The 26,249-nt window shown below is 51.2% G+C and overlaps 1 protein-coding gene across 4 annotated transcripts; it reads right to left on the bottom strand.

The window, feature by feature from the left end:
* Positions 1-349: 349 nt before the first annotated feature.
* Cacna1f (calcium voltage-gated channel subunit alpha1 F) lies at positions 350-26,249 on the bottom strand. 4 transcript variants are annotated; one of them, XM_004646278.1, is made up of 48 exons: positions 26,205-26,249; positions 24,506-24,752; positions 24,028-24,133; positions 23,677-23,816; positions 23,261-23,403; positions 23,025-23,177; positions 22,419-22,615; positions 22,207-22,310; positions 21,298-21,488; positions 20,969-21,061; positions 20,771-20,864; positions 20,591-20,617; positions 20,287-20,447; positions 19,351-19,576; positions 16,877-17,084; positions 16,665-16,785; positions 16,504-16,585; positions 15,349-15,394; positions 15,118-15,187; positions 14,535-14,682; positions 14,261-14,390; positions 13,279-13,338; positions 13,026-13,132; positions 12,857-12,944; positions 12,336-12,443; positions 12,197-12,249; positions 11,142-11,288; positions 10,201-10,402; positions 9,947-10,105; positions 8,787-8,897; positions 8,445-8,528; positions 7,661-7,681; positions 6,810-6,938; positions 6,434-6,499; positions 6,091-6,182; positions 5,561-5,720; positions 4,899-5,026; positions 4,524-4,620; positions 4,239-4,341; positions 3,937-4,038; positions 3,326-3,456; positions 3,001-3,141; positions 2,569-2,756; positions 1,966-2,073; positions 1,721-1,848; positions 1,521-1,633; positions 821-1,018; positions 350-580 (listed from the first exon to the last, which is right to left on the bottom strand). In XM_004646278.1, the coding sequence occupies exons 1-48, from the start codon at positions 26,227-26,229 to the stop codon at positions 350-352; spliced, it is 5,967 nt and encodes a 1,988-aa protein (XP_004646335.1). In that variant the 5' UTR covers positions 26,230-26,249. The 4 variants fall into 4 exon arrangements, with proteins under 4 accessions (XP_004646335.1, XP_004646336.1, XP_004646338.1 ...); XM_004646279.1 differs by having other exon boundaries at positions 14,535-14,676; XM_004646281.1 differs by having other exon boundaries at positions 14,535-14,676; positions 24,506-24,523; positions 26,168-26,229.

The following is a 26,249-nucleotide window of genomic DNA, read 5'->3' as shown; positions in this document are numbered from 1 at the left end:
AACCCTGACTTCCTCTCTCTACATCTCTGCCCAGCGCTCTCCTCCTCCCCCACCACCTACACTCTGTCTCCAGCTTTTTTTGGCTGCTGTGTCTTCCTCCTCCTCCTCCCTCCTTCCCTGACGCTGAATAATCAGGCCTAGCTGTCCTGGTTTCTGGAAATACCAGTGTGTGGGCAGTGGCTCAGGGCTGGAACTGGGGATGGATATGAAGATGGATGGCTGGTGACTACTGTGTAGCCTCAGGCCCTCAGTGCAAAGACACCAAAATACAGCGGTGTGTGGTCTGTGCCTGTCTTCTTTTGGAAGGGGAAGGCATGAGATTTATTGAGCAGGAGGAAAGGGTGGAAATTCAGAGAGCATGGACACAGGCCATCTCATCTCCCAGATCTTCATCATCAAAGCGGGAGAGGATGGACTCCTCATCACTGTAGAGTGAGCTGGTTCCCTGAGCCAGAAGGTCACTGGCGGCACTGTCCATTTCATCCAGTGTCAGACGGCATGCATCTGCAATCTCTTGCTTGGCCAGGGCCACAAAGCGAGGGTCTCGGGCGAAGAGGCCTAGGCCCTCGGAGATGAGCACCTAGGAGCACAGGTAGGATCAGTGGTGGCCAAAGGCACTGTGTTTACAGAGGGGTCAGTGTGGATGAATGATGCACCCATGAGGTTGTTCAGGGAAGTGCAGGGGTGGTGGTCCAGATGGTGAGCAGAGGGATGTCTACTTGTACAGCACAAAGCCTGGGGACCATTTCCACATCCTCCCAGGCTCCCACCTTTTCCTCTTTTTTACCAGCCTTCTTGCCCACACCCCCTCTGGACTCACAGCCTCCACCAAGCTGTCAGCACTGCCCCTCTTGCTGTAGTTGGGGTCTGAGCGGGTTCCCGGCACATGCAGACAGGTGAAGGTGCGCAGTGCACTGCTAGATTTGCCCAGGTATCCCTCTCCTGCTGCACCCTCCTCCACCAACAGCAGTGGTGCATATAGGAGCCGACCTCTCTGAGGAGGGGTTGCCCAGGAACCCTGGAGCAGAATAAACATCAAGGGACAGAGGTTGAAGGGTGGGTACGAGGGTCTAGGACTCACTCCTGTGAATCCTGTCCCTCCACCCCAATTCAGAGCTGGAAACAAACTGAGTGGATGTATATTGGACTTGAGTTTGTTTATATTTATGTATTTTGATGCTGGGCATGGAACTGAGGGCTTTGTACATGCTAGACAAGTGCTGTACCATTGGGCTATATCCCTAGCTCTGGACTTGAGTTTATGCTAGAGCAAAAAAGGGCTTAAGCGTCAGCTCTCCTGTTTACTGGCTATGTGATCTTGGGTGAATAAGCTTCTCTGAGCCTAGGTTTCCTCATCTGTAAACTGGGAGGAGTAGTGTCCATCTCTTAAGTGAGGGAAGATTATGTGCATTCCTGCATGTATGTCTCATCCTTCAGAAATGCCTGATGTGCAGTGTGTTTGAAGTTCAGCCTGGGCTTCCCAGACCCTTGCAGGTCCCAGCAGCCCTCCCCTGGTTCACCTGAGTCCTGCTAGGCCCTGAGTTTTGTCCGCGGTGATAGGTGCCTGGGATGGGTAAATCTTCACAACTTCCCTGGCGCTGCAGACACTGGATAGTGAAGGAGGGCTTCTGACCTGGGAGCAAAGAACACTGGCAGTGCCTCCCTGGCTTTCTGTCTAGCTGGCCCTTGGCAGAGTCAGGGGCCATCTTTACTCTCTCACCTGTAGGTGTGGGAGGCAGCAGGCGTCGCCGTGGTGCGTGGTGCCCATTGACATATCTCTGGGGTCGGTGCGGCGGCAAAAGGACTGAGTGTGTGGGAGTTCCTACCTGCTCATCCACGTAGTAGGCCCTGTGAGGAAGGAGGGTTGGGAGTGAACCCAGGTCTGGACTCCAAGCTGGGGTACTCACAGCCCTGCCCTCTGCCCCACAGATCATGGGCTTATCCTATGTGACATAGCCAGTGTACCGCTCAGGGCTTTCCCCTTCCTCGTCTTGTCGGTCATGACCTTTTGTTCCCCTGGGCTGGGGACTTCCTTCTTCTGGGATGGTGAACATGAAAACTCCTGAACTTCTCCTGGGGAAAGAGGCATTTTAGGCAGATCTCTTTCAATATGTGGCTTTGGGCCCCTGTTCCTGTCATTTCAGGCCCCATCTTCTATGTAACACTGGGCATTATGATTTTTTTCTTCTAGTACTAGGGGTTGAACCCAGGGCCTTTGCATTGAGCTACATCCTAAGCCCTTATTTTTTATTCTGGGTCAGAGTCTTGTTAAGGTGTTAAAATGTCTAGGCGGGGCTTGAACTTGCCATCCTCCTGCCTTGGCCTCCTAGAGTTCTAGGATTATAGGTGTGAACCACCACAACCAGCATGTGGTTTTTGGGTCAAACCTTTGCATTGCCTTTCTCATAAGACACTGTAGTTACCTTCTGTTCCCACCTGAACCCTTGAAACACCTCCATCTTTCCCAAATTTCCACTTGAAGGCTTCTAGGTGCTTCTTCCACATACCCTGATATAGTGTCTCACTCCTGCCTCCCCTCATGACCTTTCCCCAGATGTTTGGCCATACCTGTGGCTATGGGCTCCAGGCTGGGGTACAGTGGGCTGTCTGGAGTAGGGACCCACCATATCTTCATCACTGGGCCCAGGGGAGGGTGAATCTGGGACTCTGTTCCCAAGAGGCAGAGACATAGAAATCCTGGAGCTTCGGCGGGATGAGGGCTGGGAACCCACAGGAGCCCGTAGAGAGTCACAGGCCTGAGTATTCATTAATGTTACAGCTAAGTCACTTGGTCGTCTATTGACCCATGAGCTCCTCAGGGGGTGAATCTTGGTCTTGACCCCCAAGAGCCAAAGTTAGGTTTGGAATAACTATTTTCCCATTGTGGTGGGGACCCATCTTGGGGGCTTCTTTTCAGAGATAATGTCAAAGTCACTCAGGCTTGAGGGAATACTTTACAATCAAGTGTTTCTGGGGGGAATGAAAAGCAATTGTGCTCACTTTATATGTTTCTGGATCTTTCTCAGCTTCTTCCTCCACTCTCTCTTGCCTCTCTTCCTCCTCCTCCTCTTCTTCCTCCGAGTCAGAGATGAGGGCCTGCCGGATCTCAGGACCCAAGTCCTGTAGGCTCCTCAGGCCAGCCTGTAGGAGTGGAAAAATTAGGAAGTGGACGGCACAGGGTCTGAACTTCCCCTCCATGGGCCTGCTTCCCAGGCAGGAGAGTGCATGTGAGGGGATGGGACCACAGTTTCCTAATCTGTAACAGGGCTTTCAGGAGGTCAAGAGGAAGGTCATCCTCAGCCATTCCAGACACCACCCCAAAGACCTGAAGGACAGAAGATGTGCTTGAAGGAGCCTCAGCTCCCAGTAGCCCCTTTTCTTTTCTCCTCCGGAATTTGCGGAAGTAATCTTGGATCAAGAATGTGGCGTAGAATTTGCCCACGGTGACTTCCTCCTCTGGGGACAAGGGAAAAAGGGCAGACACTTCATAAAGAGAAAAGATTTTAAAAAGCACAGCTATATTTCACCATGTCAAACATAGTGACCTGGGGATATTCCTTGCTCAAAAGTGTAAGTCAAAGCCAAGTACATTCTACAGTACATGTAACTGAAGAAACACATAAATCTAAAAGGATTGGCTAAGTAAGTTCTCCAAATTACTTCTAATTTTAAAAGTGGAAAGGGACAATTACAAATGCCAAGTATACTATCTAGAACTTTCTGGCCCAGACCCTCATTGCAGTGAATATAACATTCCAAGTGAGTGCCTGGAGGTTTGGTTTGCAGGTGTCCTCTGCAGCCCCCCTACTACCTCCCTAATTCTTGCCAATCAGCAATGGCTCCTCCTGCCTCAGGTGAGTGCTGGTTTGGGGGTAGAAAACAACCGTCTGACATTCAAGTAATCATCTGGGCTTAAGGAACTTGAGGGCAGCTCACCATCAGGAGGAGGGATAACCTCATCCAATAGCTTCTGCTTTATCCGCTTCCATATCTTTTTGATGACCATCCGAAGCTCCTGGTTGGCTTGCTCCAGGTTTCCTGCATTGAGGAGAGTGTGGGCAGAGAAAGTAGGAAGGCCCTCCACAGAGGGTTCTACCATAGCTGCACATTGCCCTGCTGGACAGGAGGAGGGGACATGCCTAGAGAAACCAAAGTCACCCAGAAATGGGGTCTGTCACTTGAGTTTGCTGCCTGCACCACCCCAGAGACTCTCTCATTTCTAGCCCTCCCCTCCATACCTTCTGTTTTGATCTTCAGGGAGGTCCGAACCAGGGCAAAGAGCGTGGCATTGAATGTCACTGTCCCATCTGAGTTGAGGGGCACGTTCATTGCCACAAGTCTCTGCAAATATCCAAGATATAAACCCACTCTGGGAAAATGCCAGGTCTGTAGGCATGAGTAGCCAGGAGAGAAACCTTACAGGATGTGACCTCTCATCCCCACCCACTCCAAGTCCTAAGTGTGGCCACCCCACATTGTGGACAGCCTCCCAGGGGATAGGGGAGTGGATAGGTGCACCAGACCTTGCAGGCCACTCGGTGTGGGCACAGCTTCCCAAAGCCTAGGGGTGGCTGGATGCGTCTCAGCAGGGCAACCACATCCAGGTGCTTGATACGGCCCCTGGGGGAGTTGGGGAGGTACCAATAGATTGGCAATACCACTCTACCTGTTTCTTAAGGGTCCACCAGCTCATCCCTGCCTCTTCCCACCCACACCCTAAGGCCTTTTTCTGAAGAACTGGAGGACAGTGGGAAAGGGCAGAGAATGGGGCAGTGGGAAACTTGGTGTACCTATTGACTAAGTAATAGAATGCACAGGTATCAGGTTCTGGGGTTAGGGGCCTGTGGAGAGCAGTATGTTGTCCACTAGGCTTCCAGATAAGGGTTTAGAAGACATACTTGGCTCCAGGGTCATATTCAGACCAGATCCTCTTGAATTCATCAAGGTGATGTGGGCCCAGGATGGACCAATCTCTGGTTAGATAATCAAAATTGTCCATGATCACAGCCACAAAAAGATTTATGATCTGTGGGCCGATAAACAGGGGAGGGGTAGGTAAGAGAGTAGGCCCGTAGGTATTTGTAGGAGGCTGCAATGATTTTTTTTTTGATATAGGGTCTCACTACTCATAGTGATCCTTCTGTCTCAGCCTCCCCATTGCAGGGATTACAGGCATGTGTCATCACTGTGTGCCTAGGGTTCTGGGGCTGGCAAAACATGCAGTACTGGGGATTGAACTCGGGTCCTTGCGCTTGCCAGGCAGGAGCTTATGCTGCTGAACTATCTCCCTGGCCATGCCGTGATCATCTATGGTCACTGGCTCATGAACCCCAGGGATGACCTTATTAGCAGGCCAGTTTTCTTTTCTTTTCTTTTTTCTTTTTTTGCGGAACCAGGGATTGAACTCAGGCTCTTGCGCTTGCTAGGCAAGCGCTTATTCTACTGAGCTATATTCCCCGGCCCCAGGCCAGTTTTCAAGAGCTGGGCTGCCTGCATCATTTGGACACCCCTGAACCACTCATGGCCAGAACTGTGGCAGTGGTGGGGAAGCGGTTCTCACCAGGAAGGCACAGAGCATGAAGAAGCTGATAAAATAGGCAATAGCAAAATTACTCCCGCAGGTAAACTCCTCTCCAGGGCCGAAGTCAGACTCTGGGTCACAGCGATTTCCAGGAAGGCTGGCAAGCATTATTTCCTGCCATGCCTCACCAGTGGCGCACCTGGTAGGGGGGATCACACAGAGGTGACATCCTGGAGGAAAGGCTATGAAGTCATGGCAAGTGGTGTTGTGGGGTCTGGGGAAGTGAGGCGATGTCCTGCTTCTCTTCAGGGCTGCACCTGGTACAAATAGCACTTTAGAATTTTAACAGCTAGTGTGGCCATGTGGATGACCTGCATCTTACAGGTGAGGGCACTGCAGACTAACGAGGAGGTGCAGCTTACAGCCAGAAAACACCACTCAGATCATAGCCAGAGAAGGTCTCAGCTATTTAGTGCCTTGCTATCTCCATAGCCCACGAAGTTTGGGGTCTAGAGAGGTTGTGTGGACATGCTGGGGGCTGAGATGGTGGGGAAGTGGGAAGATGTCACCTGAACAGAAGCAGTACGGCCTGTGGAAAGGTCTGGAAGTTGTTGTTTCGGTTGATCTGTGTGCCATCCTGAAGAGCCACCTTGCCAAACATCTGTGGGCATGTAGGGGGTGAATGTGTTGACATGTGCCCCGACATATTCCAACTCACTTCTTGCCTCCTAAGATTTGGTGAATCCTCACAACCCTGAGGCACTGCTAACTCCACTTCACAGGTGTGTAGCTCGACCCCGGGTCAACCAGTTGGTCTGTCTTTCTACCTACCACTCCCAAGTAGGAGCCGTTTTACCCAATGATCACTCCCATCTCCAGCAGGTGGGCACCCAAGGGACTGTTCGCACTGACCTGCATGCCAATGACTGCATAGATGAAGAAAATCATTGCAATAAGAAGAGCCACATAGGGCAAGGCCTGCATGAACGGGGAGACAGCCACTCAGGCCCAGGCAGAGAACTAGCTGTAACCTAGAGTGTACTGCTCTCTCTGGCTTGGGCCTGCTGGGAAACACAGTCTTTCCTTAGAGCGCCAGGACCATGAGTGTCTCCCCTAATGTGAACACAGTAGGGTATGTTCAGGGAGGTCAGAGACATTGTTGGGAACTGAGAACCCAGGAAAAGCCAGGAAGCTGGAAATGGGCATGGTTTGCCCCTAGGAACAGGGCAGGATGAGAGGTGTGAGGTGGGGGTTGAGGTGTGGATGAAGGGATGGAGCGGGGGATTACCTGGAAGGATTTGATGAATGTCCAGAGCAATGTACGGATCCCTTCACCCTTACTGAGAAGTTTCACCAGCCGCATGACTCGGAAGAGGCGGAAGAAAGTGATAGATATGCGGGAGCTGTCTTCCGAGCTCTGGGGTTGGGGAGGCAGTGGGGACAGCTCAGTTCACATTCTTGGCAGCCACCTCCCTGTCTCATGCCTTTGTCCTCTCAGCCCCCCAAATCGCTCAGAACTCAAGCCTCAGAGTGGTCAGGGAGCATTTTTTTCTTTTTTAAAATTTTTTAAATTTATTTATGTGTGTGTCTGTGTGGCCAGCTCAGCCCACCAGGGGGCGGGGCTGGCTGGCATGTGGTTCTGGGGGATCGAACCGGTCCCTGTGCTTTGCTAAGCTTGTTCTAAGTAGGTGCTTTAGACCACTGAGTCATCTCACCAGCCCTAGGGAGCATTTCTTTAGGGCCTTTGAAATGGGCTACACCCCAACCCTTTTCTTTTCTTTCTTTCATTTATTTATTTATTTATTTATTTATGACTGGTTTAGCCCACCTTGGGGGCAGGGCTGGTGCGGCATGTGGTGCCAGGGATTGAACCCCAGTTCTGTGCACTTGCCTAAGCAGGTGCTTTACACTGCTGAGCTATCTCACTGGCCCCATATTTTCTTTTTGATTTTGAGACAGGGTCTCACTGAATTGCTGAGTTGCCTAGGCCAGGCTCAAGCTTTCAGTCCTCCTGCCTCAGCCTCCCAGAGTGCTGGGATTACAGGTATGTGCCACTACACTGGCTCAGAGAGCATTGATAAGAACCTTTAGGGAGGGAGAGAGGGAAGGAGGAAAAAGAGAGTGCCCTTTGGGAGCTACCTCGCCAAGGTGGCCACCATTCTGGGGGAGATATAGCCAAAATAGAGGCAACAGAGGGAGAGGTTATCATAGATGAACAAGGGCCAGTATCATGGAGCAGATGTAGGAGGTGAGGAGCAAAGGTATGTGGTAGTGCATTGAGATGGTTGTGGAAAAAGTTGGTAGTAAGGGTGAGGGAGAGGAGAGGGTAAAGGAGATGATGGAGGAAAGAGATGGGCACCATTGGTGAAAGTGGTGGGGCCAGAATGTTGTGGAAATGAGAACCCACAGATGAAGGCGGCCCAATGAGGAAGCCATGGGTGGAGATCCGAGCCAGCAGCATTGTCAGTCAGGTGACAGGGCCACGTAGTACCCAGTGAAGGCGATGATGGCACCAAGCATGTGGTCAGTGGTGATGACAGCCATGAAAAGCAGGGATGATGGAGTTAGTGGTGGAGATGAAGCCAATGGAGCAGTCAGAAGAGATGATGAAGCCAGGGCAGGAATCAGTAGAGGTGGTGCGGCCAGTCAGGAAGTGGCAATGAAAGCAACAGCAGACAGAACAGGAGAGGCATTTTAGGAGACTATGGTGCCAGCACACCATGGAATAGGGAGCTGGCAGAAGGGCCTTTGACTGAGCCCAACAGGGACGGAGAGTGGAGAGAGCTACAAGGAGGAGCATTGAGTCCCCAAGAGTGGAAAGGCTGTGAGGGGGAGCACCTGTCCCACATGTAAAAGGTACCCTGGGATGGAGGTGGGGGAAGGGCTGTTGGGGTGAGTGGGTTAGTGGAGGGCTGGGCCTCACATTGACTTCAGTGACGGCAATGTCCACTATGCTGCCCACCACAATAAGAGCATCAAATGTGTTCCAGGCATCAGCAAAGTAATGCTGTGGGCAGAAAGAAAAAAGCATGCTGTCTCCTCTAAGCTAGCAGGGCAGCACAGGGGCCAGTAGTGGGAAGGGGCATCACAGGGGCAGGGCTGGGCCAGGCCACTTGAAGACCTGTGCCTGGCTCCTTTTCATTCCCCAGTGTCATGACTTCCTGGTTGCCACCCTTTTTCAGAGCTCTGGAATGTGCTCCCTCCCAAGGAATCTGAGTTAGTTGGGAGTGGGTCCAGAGTTGGGGAGTTCAGGGCTGGTGGGCACCTTGGGTTTGAAGGCGATGATTTTGAGCACCATCTCAATAGTGAAGAGGCCAGTGAAGACCATGTTGAGGATGTCCATGGTATAGTTGAAAGGAGCAGTTTGCTCATAGTGCTGGGGGAGAAAATCAGGTTTGGACAGAGCCCGAAGCAGAAAATTCCTGCCACAACCAAATACTGCCTGGCCTGGACTGAGGTGAGTCTGGGTGCATGGAGCATGATGATTTGGCCAAAACCCTTTCATTGTTGTCTTCCGTTATGGATACCGGAAAGCCTAGTTCTTGGTTCCTGGCTTTCTGGCTTTCTTGCAGACAGGCAAAGCCAATTCTCTCTCTCTCTCTCTCTCTCTCTCTGTCTCTCTCTCTCTCTCTTTCTCTCTGTCTCTCAAGCCAATTCTCTTAAAGAGACATAAATGTGAGTCTGTTGTTGGTTGAAAGCATTTGTGAAAAGTATTTTCCTTTCCATTAAAATGCTCAAAGGAAGAGAACCCCTTGGTGCAACTCTTTTTTCCTTTCTTTAGTGTGGTTTTGATATCTGGAGCTATGGGGACTGTCTTTTGACCATGAAGCAACAGCCATGAGAATGAAAGTCAACCTGCCAAGAATAGTGAAAGAGAAAGAAAAGACAGGGTCTGGTTCAGTGATCAGCAATGACCTACCTACCTCTATTTATTTATTTATTTTCTTTCTTTCTTTCTTTCTTTCTTTCTTTCTTTCTTTCTTTCTTTCTTTCTTTCTTTCTTTTTCTTTTCTTTTGGTACTGGGAATGGAACTATGGACCTTGTGCTTGCCAGGCAGGTACTGTGCCACTGAGCTATATCCCTAGCCTATGCTTCTCATTGTGTGAGGTAATTACCACATTTCATTAACTCTAAGGTGTACATCTTTTTACATTTTGAATTTCTGAAATTGGGGTGCATTCTATGATTGATGACAATTTACAATGGCCACAGATCACTGTTTTCTCTTCTTACATCTATGAAATCAGAATATAATTTACAATTCTGGCCTTAAGCTTGAAGAAATTTGGCAAGTATCTTTATAGCTTAAGTCTGCCAAGAGATTTTGTTACTTTCAGCTAAGGAATTTATAATGGTTCCCAAGAGATTGTGGGGGAAAGACCAGGGGCAGACTTCTGGCAGGGATCATGATGGGGAGCTCAGACCTGCATGGCTAAGGCAACCGTGTTGAGCAGGATGAGCAGGAACATGAGGTACTCGAAGGCAGCAGAGTTCACGGTGGCCCACACGCGATACTGATGTGGGTTCTTGGGGATGTAACGTCGGAGCGGCTGGGCCTTGAGGGCATACTCCACACACTGGCGCTGCATACCGGTGCAGGACATGAGTGAGTAGGGGACCACAAAGTGGGGTGGGAGGATTGGTGGCTGTGAGGAGGAGGTCAGGGCTCAGAGATCACCTGGTTTTTGTCCAGCTCACAGTTTTGGTACTCCTGTTCACCCTGGGCACGGAAAGTTATGATGACAAAGCCCACGAAGATGTTCATCATGAAGAATGCAATGATGATGATGTAGACGATAAAGAACACGGAGATCTCCACATGGTAATTATAGATGGGGCCTTCATCTTCTGCATGTGCATCAATGGCTTTGTACAGCAGCCTGTGGGAGCCAATGAGGGTGGGGGAGAGGTGGAGGGGATTCCCAGCCCAGCAGACCAACTCCCAGACCACTTATCACAGAGAATTTTCTGTATGGCACCCCACGGACCTCTAAGTCCCCAACCTTGATCCTTAGGATCTCTATTATGCTCCAGAAGATCCCTGAAAAGGCACTAAATCCCTTGTCCCAGATCCTCAGGGTCCAGACATCCCATGCATTCCTCCAAAGAATCATCATCAAGCCCTTGAAGTTCTCACAAACCCTCAACCTCCCACAAACCTCCAAATCCATTACCCATGCAGCTCTCTGGAACTCCCCTACAACCCCATAAAGACCTCTGCACCCCCTGGTGCATCATCTTCAATCTCCTGTGCCATTTTCCCTAGAAATCCACGACTTGCACCTCAAAGTTGTGTACAACTCTCTAAAAACTCTCTGGAAATCACTTTCTCTATCGCTTCAGTAACCCCTCTTTCAGTACCCCCAGACCTTTACCCAGAACCAAACCAATCCTTGGCCTCAGAAACTTTTACCTAATTCCTGGAGCTCTCTTATCCAGATCTCCAGCTCTGAGAACCCCCTACTCAGTCCTCACACTCACTTGTCTCCAGAACATCCTACTCAGTCTTGAGAAACCTGCGTTCCATCCCCAAGGTACATTCCCACCTCTCTCAGGAGATCCCACCAATCCCTGAGTCCATGCCCAGTTCTATGCTACCCCTAGGGCCCTGCCCCTCACGCAGGCCAGCCTTCAAAGGTGGAAACAGTGAACAGAGCCATCATGGCTGAGAGAACATTGTCAAAGTTGAAATCGCTGTTGACCCAGAGCCGTTCCCGGACCAGGGGGCGTGACACGTCTCCATCTGGATAGATCAGGAAGGAGCCCCTGTGGAAATTGTAGACAAACTAGGTGGGTGAAAGGGTTTGGAAGCTGTGACAAAGGCCCTGGGGTCTTTCACATAGAGGTAGCATGGCCTGTTGGTGGAGCTAGACAACCTGGGTTCAAATCCTGCCCCTCCATATCCTGCCTGGATGACTGTGGACCTTTAACCTCTCTGCTTCCATTTTTTTCCACTTATGAACTAAACAAAATAGCAGAACCCATTGCTCGACTAGTGACAAGGGGTAATTAAGTCAATAAATGAGAAATAAGATTAATGTCTGGCACATAGTTGGTGCCGTATCATCATACTCGTGATGATACTGGTGATAATGAAGAAGCAATACTTGGCGATAGCTAACATTTGTCAGTACTAACTATATGCCACACACTGTGCTAGGTGTTCAGGTGGATTACAGTGTAATCCACAAACCTTGCAGCCACTCATGATGCTTCCCAATGAATTTGGGAGACAGATGCTCTTTGGTTCCCAATTTTTAGCTGCCCTAAGTGGGACTCATCACAGTGAAGAAACATTCTCAAACCTTATGAAGTGGGTTTGCACCAGGAACCTGTGACTTGACAGCTCACGGTGTAACCACTACCCTCTGCAGGAGGGAGTTGGACATTTGGAGCAGGGACAAGAATGTTGTGTCTGCAGGGGAATGTAGGTAACTCTGGGAATGCAGAGAGGCACTTGGCGGTGGTCACTGGGGGCATCTGAGGGCTGGGTGAGATTTGAGGAACTCTGTAGTTTTTGGGAAAGCTCTGGAGGGTGCATCTTGAGCTCATGGGGGCCTTGAGGAAACCTAGGGGCCCCTGCACCTCTTGAGAGGAGGCTCTAGGGGCCTGAGCGGCCTTGGTGAGGTCTAGGGGTCCTGGGTTCCATGGAGGGCAAGGCCTCAGATACTCACTTGCATTCTTTGGGTGTGTGTTTGGCCTCGTCAGTACAGCTGTAGAATTTCCCCTGTAGGAAGTACATGTGTCAAGAAGGATTTGCACTTAACCTGTCATCTTGACTTCAAGCCAGGCCTCCCTGCAGCATTTTCCTACCTTGAAGAGCTGTACGCCAATGCAAGCGAACATGAACTGCAGGAGTGTAGTGACGATCATGATGTTTCCGATGGTCCGGATGGCCACAAACACGCACTGTACGACATGCTGCACACATCCATGCATATGGTTGATGCACAACACAGGCCACAGTGGCCAGGGGGACTCTGCTGGTAGATGTAGCTCAAGGACTTGGGATGAGGATGTGTGGTCAGGAACATGTGGCCAAAAGGCAGTGATGTGGGCTGGGGCTGTGTAGGCACCGACCAGGAATAAGCATTTGGAAGATATGTGGCCACAGGTCAGGGACCCAAAGTAGAGAAATGTGACCACCAGCAAGGAATGTTTGGTCATTTGTACAGAATATAGGTCCAGCTACATGGTGAGTGCTCAGAGTTGTGGCTATGTGTCAGGTCCAGGCTGCATGGTCATGCACTGATGCAAATGGTTAGTTTGATCAGTGATCCTGGCCCAGGGGCAGGTAAGGCAGGGCCCTGTGGGTCTGGGTGAGACTGGCTCACCTTCAGTCCCTTGGCTCTGTTGATGGCTCGGAGGGGCCGAAGCACTCGGAGTACTCGCAGAATCTTCACCACTGAGATGGCGCTAGAGCTGGGGAAGGGGCAATCCTCAGACCTTAGTCTGGCCCTGATTCTCAGAGGAATGGGGTGGACAGGGTTTGGGGTCACTCACTGGATGCCAAAAGAGATCAGGGACACACTGACCACCAGCAGATCCAACAGATTAAACCAGCTACGGCAGAAGGAACCTCGGTGCAGGAAGGCCCCAAACACTGTCATCTGGGGACCAGAGGGCATTGGGCTAGACTTCAGACCTGGGGAAAGTTGGGGGAGGAGGAGGAGCAGGGAGCAGGGAGACAGACTGTGGGGGCAGGTGGGGAGTATATGGGGGTCACTGGGGGTATGTTTTGGAGCACATTAGTCACCTTTAGTAGAATCTCCACAGTAAAAATGGATGTGAAGGCATAGTCAAAGTACCCCAGAATCTGGAGGAGGGAGGAAGAGGGTCAGCCACTGAGTCATGACTGAAAGGGCCTGTAGGTGTGTGTACCTCTCTGTGTAACTTGGCCTCTCTCTCCCTCATTATTATGAGGGACTTCTGTACAAGCTAGAAGTTAGGTTATCAGAGAGACTAGGGTTCAAATTTGGTCCTTTTTCGTGCTGCTGGATATCTAACTGAATGCCTCATACATGCTAAACAAGTGCTGTACCAGTGAGTTATAACCCACCCTTAGAACTTAAATTTGGGGCGTGTGTATGTTCATGACACTGGGGATTAAACCCAGGGCTTTGCCCCTGAGCTACACCCTCAGCATCCCCATCTTTAATTTTTCTTTTTCAATTTTGAGATAGGGTCTTGCTAAGTTGACCAGGCTGAGCTCGAATTTGCTGTCCTCCTTCCTCAGGCTCTCAGAGTGCTAGGATTAGTGTGTTACCATGCCAGCTTTTTTGAGAGAGGGCCTTGCTATGCAGTACAGGCAGCCCTTGAACTCACTGTGTAGCCCATGTGGCCCCAAACTCACAACATTCCTCCAAGTGTTGGGATTACAGGTGTGTACCATCACATCCTCCTTTTCTGTGCTGCAGATAGGACCAAGAACCTTGCACACAATAGGCAAGCATTCCACCACAGGGCAAAACCCCTAGCCCTAGTGTTCAAATCTGAGCTCCCCTACCTCTATCCAGCTACACAGATGCCCCTGGCCTTCCTAGTCTCTGAGCACAACCTTCTTGCCCTCCGATTCATGTACTAATCCCTGCTTGGCACCTCCTCAAGTGTGTGTCACTGTTGCTTCTGATCCTCTTTCTTAGCCCTATTAGGGCTCTTTATCCTTTCTCCACCCTGGACCTGGCTTTTGCCAAGCAGGACACCCTGGGAGTGTCCCCAGCCCCCAGACTTAGGCTCACATGGTTGCGGAAGGAGTGGGCTCGGATAGGGTCCTCAGCGGCCAGTGACACGCTGCTGAGGATGATGAACACTAGGATGAGGTTGGTGAAGATATGGTGGTGGATGAGCGTGTGGCAGGCCTTCCTCAACCTAGGGAGTGGGGAGAGGGCTGTGCTCAGAACCCAGGACCACAGCTCACCAGGAAGGACCTGAAGGATACAGCTTGCCCAGCCCCTGCTTGGCAGCTCCCAGCCACCTTCTGCCCCTGCCCCTCCTGACCAGCCTGGTGCTCACGGGTTGGTTTGGCTGAGGCAGAAGAAGGCACTGCCCTCAGGGATGGGAACCACCTTCTCTTTGGGTACAACTTCCTGCAGGAGTTCTGCATGCCCCACACCCCCTTCCTCCTCTTCTTCTTCCTCTTCTTCTTCCTCCATTTCTGGCACTGGTAAAAGAGCAAAAGGGAAAATTCACTAAGAAAATGGGTGAAAAGCAGCAGGAACAGCTCTTGGGACATGGCTAATCATTCCCTCCCAGGTCAGCTCCTCAGGGAAGGGCTCTGGGTCTGTGTTGTTCACCGCTATGTGCCTAGGCCTTAGAACAGTGGCGGGGACCCAGCAGGAGCTGGATGCATGTGTGTTGGGTGAATGTTGTCTGTACACACCGTTTTATAATATGGGTAAAGATTGATAAGTTCTCTAATCAAACAAAATATCTGCTGCTTCTTTAACCTCAGTGGTCTCACATGTTGCTGGCCACACACCAAGCTCATTCTTTTCAAGAAGACCTTGAAAAAGGCTGCTCCTTAGCGAGGAAGGCATTGGAGGTCAGGAGCCTTCTGCCTGGGCTCTGTCCCCAAAGCCCCCTCCTCATCCTCCACCTGGCCCTGCCAACTTGCCCGCTCCTTCACTTTTTACACCCTCCTCTTCCTCATTCTCCCTGCTGGGCACCTGGGGACAGAAAGAGGGCAGTCACTGATGGCAGAGGAAATGCAGGGAATAGACACGGGGTGGGGAGGGCACAGAGGCAGGGGAGGAGGGTGGAAGCCATATCCACAGACAGGTACAGGTGCAGGGGTGAGGTGTAGATGGCACTCAGACTTCTAACTCACCAGCACTCCATTCTCCTGCGGGGCATTTCCCTCACTGCCCTTCTCCCTGCATGAGGAAAGGGGGGCTAATTGTTACCTGTGGCAGCAGATGGGCAAGGCTGCAAGGGTTCTAGCAGTCCTGACAGCCCTGCCCTCTTTCCTCCTTCCCTCCTTCCCTCTTCGCCTCACCGCTTTCTTCCCTCCTTCCTTCTCATCTTGCTGTGTAAACCAGGATGTGAACAAACTCACCACCCTCCTGCCTCAGCCTCCTGAGTCCTGGGATGACAGACATGGGCCACACTGGGCTCAGAACAGACCTTGCTTGGGCCCCCTAGGTCCTCCCTCGATCCCCACCCCCACAGTCTATTCTCACAGCAGCCAGAGGGAGCCTGTGAGATCCTGGCTGGCATACCCAGCCCGTGCACAACCTTCCCAGTGCTCTGCCACCAAGAGCAAAAGCTGAAGTCTCACCCTGGCCCCGAATGCCCTCAGCCTGACCCCTCTGCCCCACACCATCTGACCTCACCTTCTATCATTTTCCTTGCTAACTGCATTCTTGCCTCACTGGTGTTTTTTGTGTATTCATTTACTTGCAGGGCTGGGGATGGAACCCAGGGCCTTATACATAGTAGGCAAGTGTTCTACCATTGAGCCGTGGCCCCAGCTCTGGTATTTTGTTCTAAATGTCATAACATTACTGCCTCAGGACCTTTGCATTTGCTGTTCTCCAGATATACGTATGGATCACTCCCTCACTTTATTCAGATCTCTTTTCAAATTCTCCTCCTCATAAAATCCTTCCTAACCAAAATAGCAATCATTTCTCTTTCCTTTCATTCAGCTTTTTCTTTATCAGTTACTATTAACATGTATTTATTTTATTACATTTTCATTTCTTTGTATTTTGCATATCTTCCTCAACTAGAACATCAGCTCCATAAAAATCAAGGATCCTTCCTTCCTTGATCTCTGCTTTTTCTATGGCATTTACAACACAATCTGGCACAAAGTAGGTGCTCAACAAACACATGTGGAATGAGTGAGGTCCAGCAGCTTGCGTCTGGAGGTGGGAATTAGCAGGGTGACTAAAGGCATCTCTGTTGTATAGGATGTGTACGGGGATTCCAACCAGGAATATCAGTGAGGGACTGTCTTGGGGTCTGAACCACACCTCACCTGCCCTTGTCTTTGGCAGTTCCTGCATCCCCACTGGCCAGGTTATCCACAGCAATGGCAAGAAACACATTCAACAGGATGTCTGGGGAGAGCTGAGGCTGCAAAGATGGGTCCTGGCCACCCTACTCTCCACCATCCAGCCTCCCAATTTTCAAGGATACAGTTGCCACAGATGAAGAGGATGATGAAATAGACACACACAAGCATCCCTGGGAAGAAGGGGCCACCATAGGCCATGATGCCATCATACATGACCACGTTCCAGTCCTCTCCCGTCAGGATCTGGGGGTAGGAGGTCACCATGAAGCTCCTGGGAGCCCCTCTAACACTAGGGTCCCCCTAGTCCACCCATTTAAAGGTCTTTAGGCCCTACCTGGAAGACAGTAAGGAGGGCCTGGGGAAAGGTGTCGAAGGTGCTTCGCTTGGTGTGAGTCTGGTCAAAGTTGAACTTGCCCCCAAACAGCTGCATGCCAAGCAGTGAGAAGATGATGATAAAGAGGAAGAGTAGCAGCAGCAAGGATGCAATGGATTTCATGGAATTGAGCAGCGATGCCACCAAGTTGCTTAGAGAGGCCCAGTGCCTGGGAGGAGATGGAGGTGTCAGGCTTGCTTGCACAGCACTGGAGACGCAGCGGCCAGGGCAGGGCTCCAGGCTGCTGAGGCATAGTGGGTTCGAATAGGCTTGATGTGAAGGCTAGAGGTGATTTGGGACTTGGGGTGTGGTGTGAGTGAGACAGGAAGGGACAGATGAGTTTGGGGTTTGGGCTGGCACTGGGGCACAGTGGAGATGAGGTTAGGATGGAAGTTACTGGAGGCTGAATCCAGAGCCTTTGCACTGAGCTATATAGATCTAGACCTTTTTTGTTTTTTATCTTTTGAGATAGGATCACTCTCCTTAGTTACTAAATCATTCAGGCTGGACTTGAATTTTCTTTTATTATTATTATATTATTATTATTATTATTATTATTATTATTATTACTATTTTTTGGTACTGGGGATTGAACTCAGGACCTTGTGCTTACCAGGCAGACACTTAAACTGATGAGCTATCTCCCCAGCCCTCTTTTTTATTTTTAAAATCTATTTATTTACTTAATTGGCACAGGGTCTTGCTATGCAGCTTGGACTTGTAGTGATCCTCTTGTCTCAGCCTCTCCAGTGCTGGGATTACAGGCATGCAGCATCATGCCTGGTTTCAGTGGCCGGCATGGCACACATAGCATGTGATACCAGGGATCTAACCTGGGTCCTTGAGATTGCCAGGCAGGCACTTAGACCTCTGAGCTATCTCCTTAGCCTGGACTTGAATTTTTGATCTTCCTGCCTCAGCCTCTCAAATGCTGGGATTACAGGTGTGTGTAACCATGCTCTGCTAGGATACAGGATTTTTATGTTTTTGTTTTGTTGAGACAAGGTCTCCCTATATAATCCAGGCTGGCCTTGAACTCACTATTTAGTCTCTCAGACTTGTAGTGATCCTTCGGCTTCAGCTTCCCTAGTGCTGGGATTACAGGGTGCTTGACCATGCCTCACTTAAAAATGGAGTTTTAGATGGGAGTTGGCGAAGCTAGAATTGGGTTTCCAGTTGGGACTGGGATATGCAGGGGATGATATTGTAAAGATCTGGGATTGGAGGACTGGCAAGATAGCTCAATGGACTAAGCTGCCTGCTTAAGCAAGTGCAGGGTTCGATCCCTGGCCACCAAGACTGGGCAGGCATAGTGATGCACGCCTGTAATCCTAGTGCTGGGGGGCTGAAACAGGAGGATCACTGAGTCTGAGCTGAGTAATGAGACCCTATACCAAATACATTAAAAAAATCTGAAGGTCTGGCTAAATAGCTCAGTGGATTAAAGTGCCTGCAAGCAGGCGCAGGGGCCAGGGTTTGATCCCTGGGCTTGTTGTGCCAGCCCCAGCCCCAGCCCTGCCCCTGGGGTACACTGAGACTGTGATTGAGACTGGGTGTGGTGGAGCATGCCTGTAATCCCAGCATTTGGGAGGCTGTAAACAGGAGAATCACTATGAGTCTGATCTAGTTGTAAGACCCTGAACACCCTCTAGACCCTTCACTAAAATACAGAAAACAAAACCTGGGTTTGGAGAGAAAGTTGTGATTGAGGGTTTGAAGAGGAGAAGTTATAGGAATGAGATTAGGGCTGGGTCAGGGAATGAAGTTGCAGCTGGATGGGGCTGAGAAATGTTGGGGCTTTGTCTGAGGATAGAAAATGGCACTGTAGTTGCTGGTGAGTGATGGGGATCAGCCTGGGGGTTAGGGAGGAGGTGAGAGGGGGCTGGCCTTGAGGCTGGATGCAAGTGGGCTGTGGATGAGGATGATGCATGACTAGGCTGGGGTTAGAGGTGGTGTTTTGGTGACTTGGAGATGAGCTTGGGGATGGGCTTGGGGGTAATGTTAGAGAAAGCAGGACTTGAGGGTGAGGCTAGGAAGCAAATGGAATAGGTGTTCTCTCTGGTAGACTCCAGTCTCCCTGAAGGATGGAACATATTCTCTCTCTCTCTCTCTCTCTCTCTCTCTCTCTCTCTCTCTCTCTCTCTCTCTCTCTCCCTTCCTTGGTCTGTCTGTCTGTCTTTTTGAGACAGGGTTTCACCATGCAGTACAGGCTGGCTTCAAACTCAGAGCAATCTTCCTGCCTCAGCCTCCTGAGTGCTGGGATTTGCCTGCTTTGATTCCTGATGTTTCCCTAGGGCCCAGGAGAGAGCACAGCATGTGGTAGGTGCTCAATAGATGTTTGCTAAATGAATGGTGATGCAGATGAAATTGTCACCGGGGCTGGGGCTGGGCCATTGGGGTAGTGTCTGGGGCTTCAGTCTCTTCCCCATACACACCTGGTGACCTTAAAGATCCTGAGAAGACGCACACACCGCAGCACTGAGATGCCGAGGGGCTGCATAGTGCCCACCTCCACCAAAGTGGTCTCCAGGATACCCCCACAGACCACGAAACAATCAAAGCGGTTGAAGAAGGAGGAGACGTAGACAGAAGGACCCAGACCATACAGCTTGAGGAGCATCTCTACCGTGAAGAGACAGAGCAGCACTTTGTTGGCGTACTCTGTGGGGAGAGGGGCCAGGATGATTGGGCTGGCTAGGTTACACGGTGACAATTAGGTCCGATGTGGGCTGGGCATAGGGTTGAGGTTAGGGATCTAGGTGAGTTTGTAGGTCAGAGTAGGTAAGGTTTTGAGGAGCCTGGAACTCGAGCAGAGTTGGAGAGGAATAACAACAGCTGACTCTTGTAAAGAATTTGCATTATGTGGGCTATACAGTGCTCTAAGCACTTTCTACTGTAACTCTTTAATCCTCCCAATCACCCCTGGGTGTGGACACTATCACCGTGTTCATTTTGTGCATGGGGAAACTGAGGCACAAGAGGGTTAACTTGCTCTGACAGTGTGGAGTTATAGGTCTGGATTCTGGGGCCAGGTTACCTGGTTTCCATTTTCTGGCTTGGTCATTCAGGAGCTGAGTCCTGGGTTTGGTTGCTTAAAACTTCGGTCCCTTGGTGACCAGTACTCTGAGCCTTAGCACTTAATTCACTTAATGTTGTAGTGAAGAGCGGTTGAGTTTTTATAAGAGAAGCACCAAGAACAGGGCTTGATGCCGTATAGGTGGAAACTACAATGTAGCCTGGGACAGGCTGAGGTTTCTCTATTTCTCATTGTGGAGGGAGCAATGTCTGGGGTCTGAGGCTCCCTGGAGACCCTGGCTCTGAAATCCTGGAATGGAGGGAGTAGGGCTTATGGGAGAGGGTGGAGGGCTCACCCTGAGTTTGGGTGAGCCACACCGGCTGCCCATGATGCTCTGAAGCAATGGTCAGCGTGTTGAGGAAGACGAGCAGCAGCACAGCCCAGTAGCAGGCGTTGGACTTCACAGCCCGCCGACAGCACGCCCGAAGACCCCTGTTGGCCCTGCGGAGGCGGCGGCTGGGAGGAAAGAGAGTCCACTGCCGAGGTAGCTGACCTAAGCCATGGGCGGCCGAGGTTGGGGGCAGAGGTCACGGAGGGCATGGAGGTGAGGGCATCTCAAAGCTGCAGGACCAAGAAGTTGCACAGTTTCCCCTACTCACCAGACTCGAGTTTTCATGATCTTGTTCCTGGAAAAGAAGGGGTGAATAGAGAGGTATCATAAGAGCCCAAGAGGGCATCAGTGGCTGGGGCCTGAGGTTAAGTCAGGGGCCAAAGTAAGGACCAAGGTCAGGGTCTGACTGCATTTGGGCCAATTGTGGTCAAAGGCTGGGGATCCTCACAGGCAGCGTGTACAGCTGGCCAGAACCCCCTCCTCTTCGTCCTCTTCGCCTGGGGTCTCTGTCATGGAGCCAGTGTCACTGGCTGGAAGGCTGGCTGTGGGTCAAAAGGGGCAGAGGTCAGGACCTGAGTCCCTAGGTCCTACCTTTGGTTTTCTCCTTTGCCTGCCCACCCCACCCCTGCTCTGACTGGGCCCCCACCATGGCTGCTGGTGGAGTGTGTGGAGCGAGTTGAGTGACTGAACCAGCGCAGGTGTCCACGCCTCCTATTGGTCAGGTCAGCCAGCTGTGGTCCTGTGGGGACAGAGAGTACAGTTGGGGAGGATGGCCTGGGGGCAGAGTTAGGGCTACATCTAGGGAAAGGGGTGTTAGGTGGAGTCTGTATCTGAGGCTGGGTCTAGATTCTGTGTCCTGAGCCAGAGCTAGGAGCTGGCCCTGGAATGACCAAAGCTTGGGGTTGGGTCTTAGGAGGGTGGGCTGCATCTGAGGCATGAATGGATCAGGCAATGGGCTAGACTAGAGTTGCCTACGATGACCAGCTCGGCCCTCTTCAGCCATAGAACCCAAGTTGCCATCTGCTGAGGGGTCGTTGAGGTCCAGCTCCTCAGCTTGTGTGATCCAGTCCAGGTAGCCCCGAAGGTCCTCCTCCATCTGCTGCTTCTCCCGAAGCTTCTGGAAATCACCTCTTGCTTTTGCCTTCTCTCTCTCCTTGGAGAACTCTCTGAGGGAGAAAGGCAGAGGGTTCATTCCAGTCACACTAGCCTCCTAGCTGCTCTTTGAACTTGCCAAGCACATCCAGCCTCTGAGCTTTTGCACTGGCTGTTCCTGTTGCTTAGAACACTTCCTCACATAGCCACACAGGCCCCTTCTGTTACATTTTATTCAAAAAACACCTTCTCAATGATGCCTGTCTTGATGTCACTATTTCTTCTCCTCTCTTCCTCCTTCCTGCAGTACTAGCAACTGAACCCAGGGGCCCTTTACCCCTGAGCTACATCCTTAGACATTTTAATTTTATTTTGAGACCAGATCTTGCGAGGTTGCTCAGGCCAGCCGTGAACTTTTGATCTTTCTGCCTCAGTTTTCTGAGTAGTTGGGATTACAAGTGTGCACTACCACAAATGGCATGATGGTCCTACTTCCAATTGTGAGATCCAGCTATTTCTATCAATAGCCTTTCTTTGCACAGCACATGGTCTGTGTATGCACAAGCTTGCTATGCATGTTGCTGTTACCTGTCTTCCCCCATTGAATGAAATATGCAGGCAAGCAGGGGTTTTCATGCCTTGCTCCATCCTAAAACAATGCCTCACACAGATGCTTAGATAAAATAGTTGGAAGGAATATTACAGATAGGGTTTGATGGATGACTAGGAGTCTGCCAGTACAAAAAGGGGCCTGGAACTGCAGAAGTGGGGGAGAATGTCTAGGTCTCTTACCCACTCAGGACACCAAGCACAAGGTTGAGGACAAAGAAGGACCCAAAGATGACCAGGCTCACGAAGTACACCCAGGGCAGCTCGTACCCCATTGCATCCTGCATCTGGGAAGAGAGAGGGCACACTTCCTGAAGTCATGCTGACGTGCCCACTGGAGCTAGGGAGAAGGAGCACAGGCCGCTGCCGAGCTGCCTGCCCACTGTCCACCTCACCCAGTACAGGACGTCAGTCCACCCTTCCATGGTGATACACTGGAAGACAGTCAGCATGGCGAAGAAGAAGTTATCAAAATTGGTGATGCCACCGTTGGGCCCTGGCCAGCGCCCACGGCATTCAGTTTGATTCAGCGTGCAGGCTCGCCCAGAGCCCGAGGATGCACAGGGTGAGGGGTCCTCCTCTGCCTCCACATCTGCTGGAAAACCAGGGCTGGGGCTAGGTGATGACCCACCCATGGTCCCTGCTACTGGGGAGCACTTCCCCCTCCTGGGAAGTTTGACTTAGGGTCCTAGATTTTTCTGAGGCAAAGCAATCTCTGGAGCCTGATTTCTGCAATCTCTGGAATTTAGAACCACTGGGAAGCTGTAAATACTATCAATAGGGATGTGAGGATAGAGTAAACTTTGAACAGTCTTGCAAAGAACAGGGAGACCTGAGCAGGGGGCAGGTCTTGAGTACAGGGGTGGAGGTTGGTCACGTAGGGGTGCAGCCTGGGCCCGGGCAGGGTCTTGTGAATCTGAGTGGGTGTCTTGAGAACTAGCTGGGGTCGGGGAGGCTGGGGAAGGAGTGCGTCCTGTCCCGAGAGGGGGAGGCTAGCTGACCAGATCCTAGGAAGTAGCACGTCTTGTGCATGCGTCCGAGGAACAGCTCGAGTCCGATGATGGCATAAATGATAATGACGAAGAGCACGAGCAGGGCGATGTGCAGCAGCGGCACCAGCGCCTTCATGATGGAGTTTAGCACGATGTGCAGACCTATGGGAAGCGGGGGAGGGTTTAGCTCCACCCCACCCCAGCCCATCCCAGCCCAAACCCCCAGCGGAAGGAATGCCACTTACTCGGGACTCCAGACACCAGCCTCAGTGGCCGCAGTACCCGGAACGCCCGCAACGCCTTCACATCGAAGCCCCCAGGCTTCCCTCCAGTATGCGGGGCGTCGCCTGGCCGCCCTGGTCCCTGCTCCAGTAGCACGCTGAACAGCCTGATGGAGGAACACGGGACCGGAGAGCGGGGATCAGGTCTTGGGCTCTCCTCCACCCATCCTTTCTGCTCAAAAAAGTACAAGCCTTTGTAACTGAAAAAGCAAATGGTTTTAAAATGTGTTAATATTCTTGATTCTGGCTTTTGAATAAGGGCGCCGAGAAGCAGTAGCTTCCACTAGCCCGGAATTCGGCGGGTCTGGAGGTAGGAAGCCGAGCTAGAATGTGTGCGTGTGGGGATGTATGCGTGTGTCCCCCTTCCCGGAGTCACGCACCCGACCACAACGATGATAAAGTCGAGTAGGTTCCAGCCATTGCGGATGTAAGCGCTGGGGTGCAGCACCAGCCCGTAGGCCACGATCTTGAGCACCGTTTCCACAGTGAAAATCACCAGAAATACGTACTCCACCTGCTCCTGGGGTAGATCCGGGGCGGGGAGTTTTTTTTTTTTGGGGGGGGGTGGGCTTTGAGCGGCAGGGGGCTTTGAGCGGCAGGCGTGGAGCGGGGGTTGTGGGGTCAGAATGGAAGGTGGGGCTGTGTGGTCGGAGCGGAATGGGGCGTGCTTGGGAGGCGTGCGCTGTGCCTCTGCTGGCGCTGGCTCTGGCTGGGGACCCGCAGGGCCTCACCAGGTTGTGGTTGGCAGTATTGGAGTCGTCCTCTGGGAAGGGAATGTAGACTCCGAGGGCCACGCAGTTGGCAAAGATGGTCAGCAGGATGAGGATGTCAAAGGGCCTCAGGTGGACATAGTCAAGGACCCAGACAGAGTGGCACTGGAAACCGCAGGTTCCCTAGGGGCCCACCCCACCCAGTGCTGACCTTTGACTTAGAGGTGGCTGGATCTGACATTATTAAAGCCTGCTCTGACCGAGGCTCTGTGTATGACACCCCCTCCTCAAACCATAATCATCTCCAACTCTTGCTTTGATCCAGTCCTTGACACTCAAACTCCTGGTGACCTTTTCTGGTCTCCCCCTCCAATCCATTTCTTGGCCCTTGAACACTGACAACCTCAGCTTTCCTCCATTCCCACCCTGACCCAGTCCTTGACTCTTGAAACCCTGGTGACCCTTATTCCTGAATATAGCCCCTAGTCTTTCAGGATACTTCCATTCCACAATGCTGATGCAGGACCGCCGAAGGGGATTGGCTAGGGTGAGGCAGAAAAGCGCCCTGGGTGACCGCTGGGCACTGGCCACTGCCACCATCTTGTGCTTACTGTGCTGAGTCTTTCGTCTAGGGGTTCCCAGGCCTGATGCCTCACTATCACCCCCCACAGCTGGAGGCCCAGGGCACAGCCCCCACTGGGGCCCAGGTCCTGCCCCATTGGCTGGACTCGGCTCTGGGTTCGTGTCTGTGTGGAGAAACAGTCAGGAATTGGTATAATGTTAGTGCAATAATAGCTGCTTCCTGCCTGATCCCATCCCTCTGAAAGGAAAGAAGGGTATACAAAACTAGGGAGAGTTGAGGGTACTCTGGTTAAGGATGGAGGCAAGAGTTAGTGTTAAGATTAATATTGGGGGTGGAGGGAGAATTTATAGGCGAGGAGAGGAGACAAAGGTACTTTTCCGAATGATGCAGGATTTGACTGGGGATAGAGTTTAAATTGCCTTGTGATAGGCTTGAGTTTATAACTGGAGGCAAATTTAAGGTTAAATTTGAGTGATGGATTTTAAGCAGGTGCCTATAGATGGGAGTGGAGTTTGTCTGGAATTTGGGGTCAGACTGGGTATTTGAATGAGTTAGGATTAGAATTAGAATCAAGGTTAGGGCTTGAGTTTTGAGTGGGATTTTGAGTTTTGAACTGGGCTTTTTTATCTAAGGCTACTTCCAGTTCACAGGGCTTTGTTTCGGTCTCTGAGGGATAGTAGGTTGGCCTGGTTAAGATTCCAAATTTTTGAGAAAATAAGCTGTCTGAGCTTAAATCCTGGCTCTACTGTTAGCTGGGTGTCACCTTGGGTGAATTAGCTAATCCCTCTGAGCCTCAATTTCCCTTTCTGTATAACGGGGGTGATAATAAGGGTTTCTATATTATAAGGGTGTAATGAGAATTAAGTGAATTCAGTATTCAGAGGAATGCCTGGAATGCAGTATTTTTTCCATTTTTACAGATAAAGGAATCAAGAGAAAGAGGTTAAATGATTTACTGAAGTGGCTGAATCAGCAGTCAAACCCAGTTAGCCTGACCCTAGAGCCCAGTACTATTATCAGGCATGTTCTTGCTCTATATTTGCTTTGCCTTTTAAGAAAAGGTCTGTGTTGGGGCCGGGGAGATGGCTCAGTAGGATAAGCGCGCTTGACTGGCAAACGCAAGGATCTGAGTTCAATCCCCGGTTCCGCCAAAAAAAAAAAAAAAAAGAAAGAAAGAAAGAAAAAAGAAAAGGTCTGTGATCTCTCTGGAAAATCATAGACCACAGTCAGTAAGAACACTGGCACCTAGGGGTTGAGACTGAGGTTAGGCGACTTTTAGAGTCCATGGTAAGGTCTGTAACCAGGGTAGGGTTTGGACTCTAACCGGCGGTTGCCTTCTGGTTGGTAAGGTTTGGGGTTGGCTTTAGAGTTAGAGCTGGGATGGACATCGGGATAGGGGGCAGGGCTGTGATTGAGGTTGGGTTTCACTTGGAAATTAAGTGTGGGGGTGGCGTCTTTAGGACTGGCTGGGATGGGAACAGGGCGATGTGATTTTGCCCCTTCAGAGGCTGTCCCAGGGTAGGGGCCAGTAGGCAGTGGGTGGGTCAGAGGGGTAGGGGTGTAGCAGAGCCCAGGCTTGCTCCAAGGGTCTGTAGGGATGGATGGCTGCTCTCACCTTTCCCGCCTTCAGATTCCGACATCCTCCTCTGGAGATTGAAGG

Source organism: Octodon degus, unplaced genomic scaffold (genome assembly GCF_000260255.1).
Source record: "Octodon degus isolate 3935 unplaced genomic scaffold, OctDeg1.0 scaffold00263, whole genome shotgun sequence".
Lineage (NCBI taxonomy): Eukaryota > Metazoa > Chordata > Mammalia > Rodentia > Octodontidae > Octodon > Octodon degus.
Note: the sequence above shows the minus strand (reverse complement) of the source record. Positions and strands in the feature narration are given on the sequence as shown.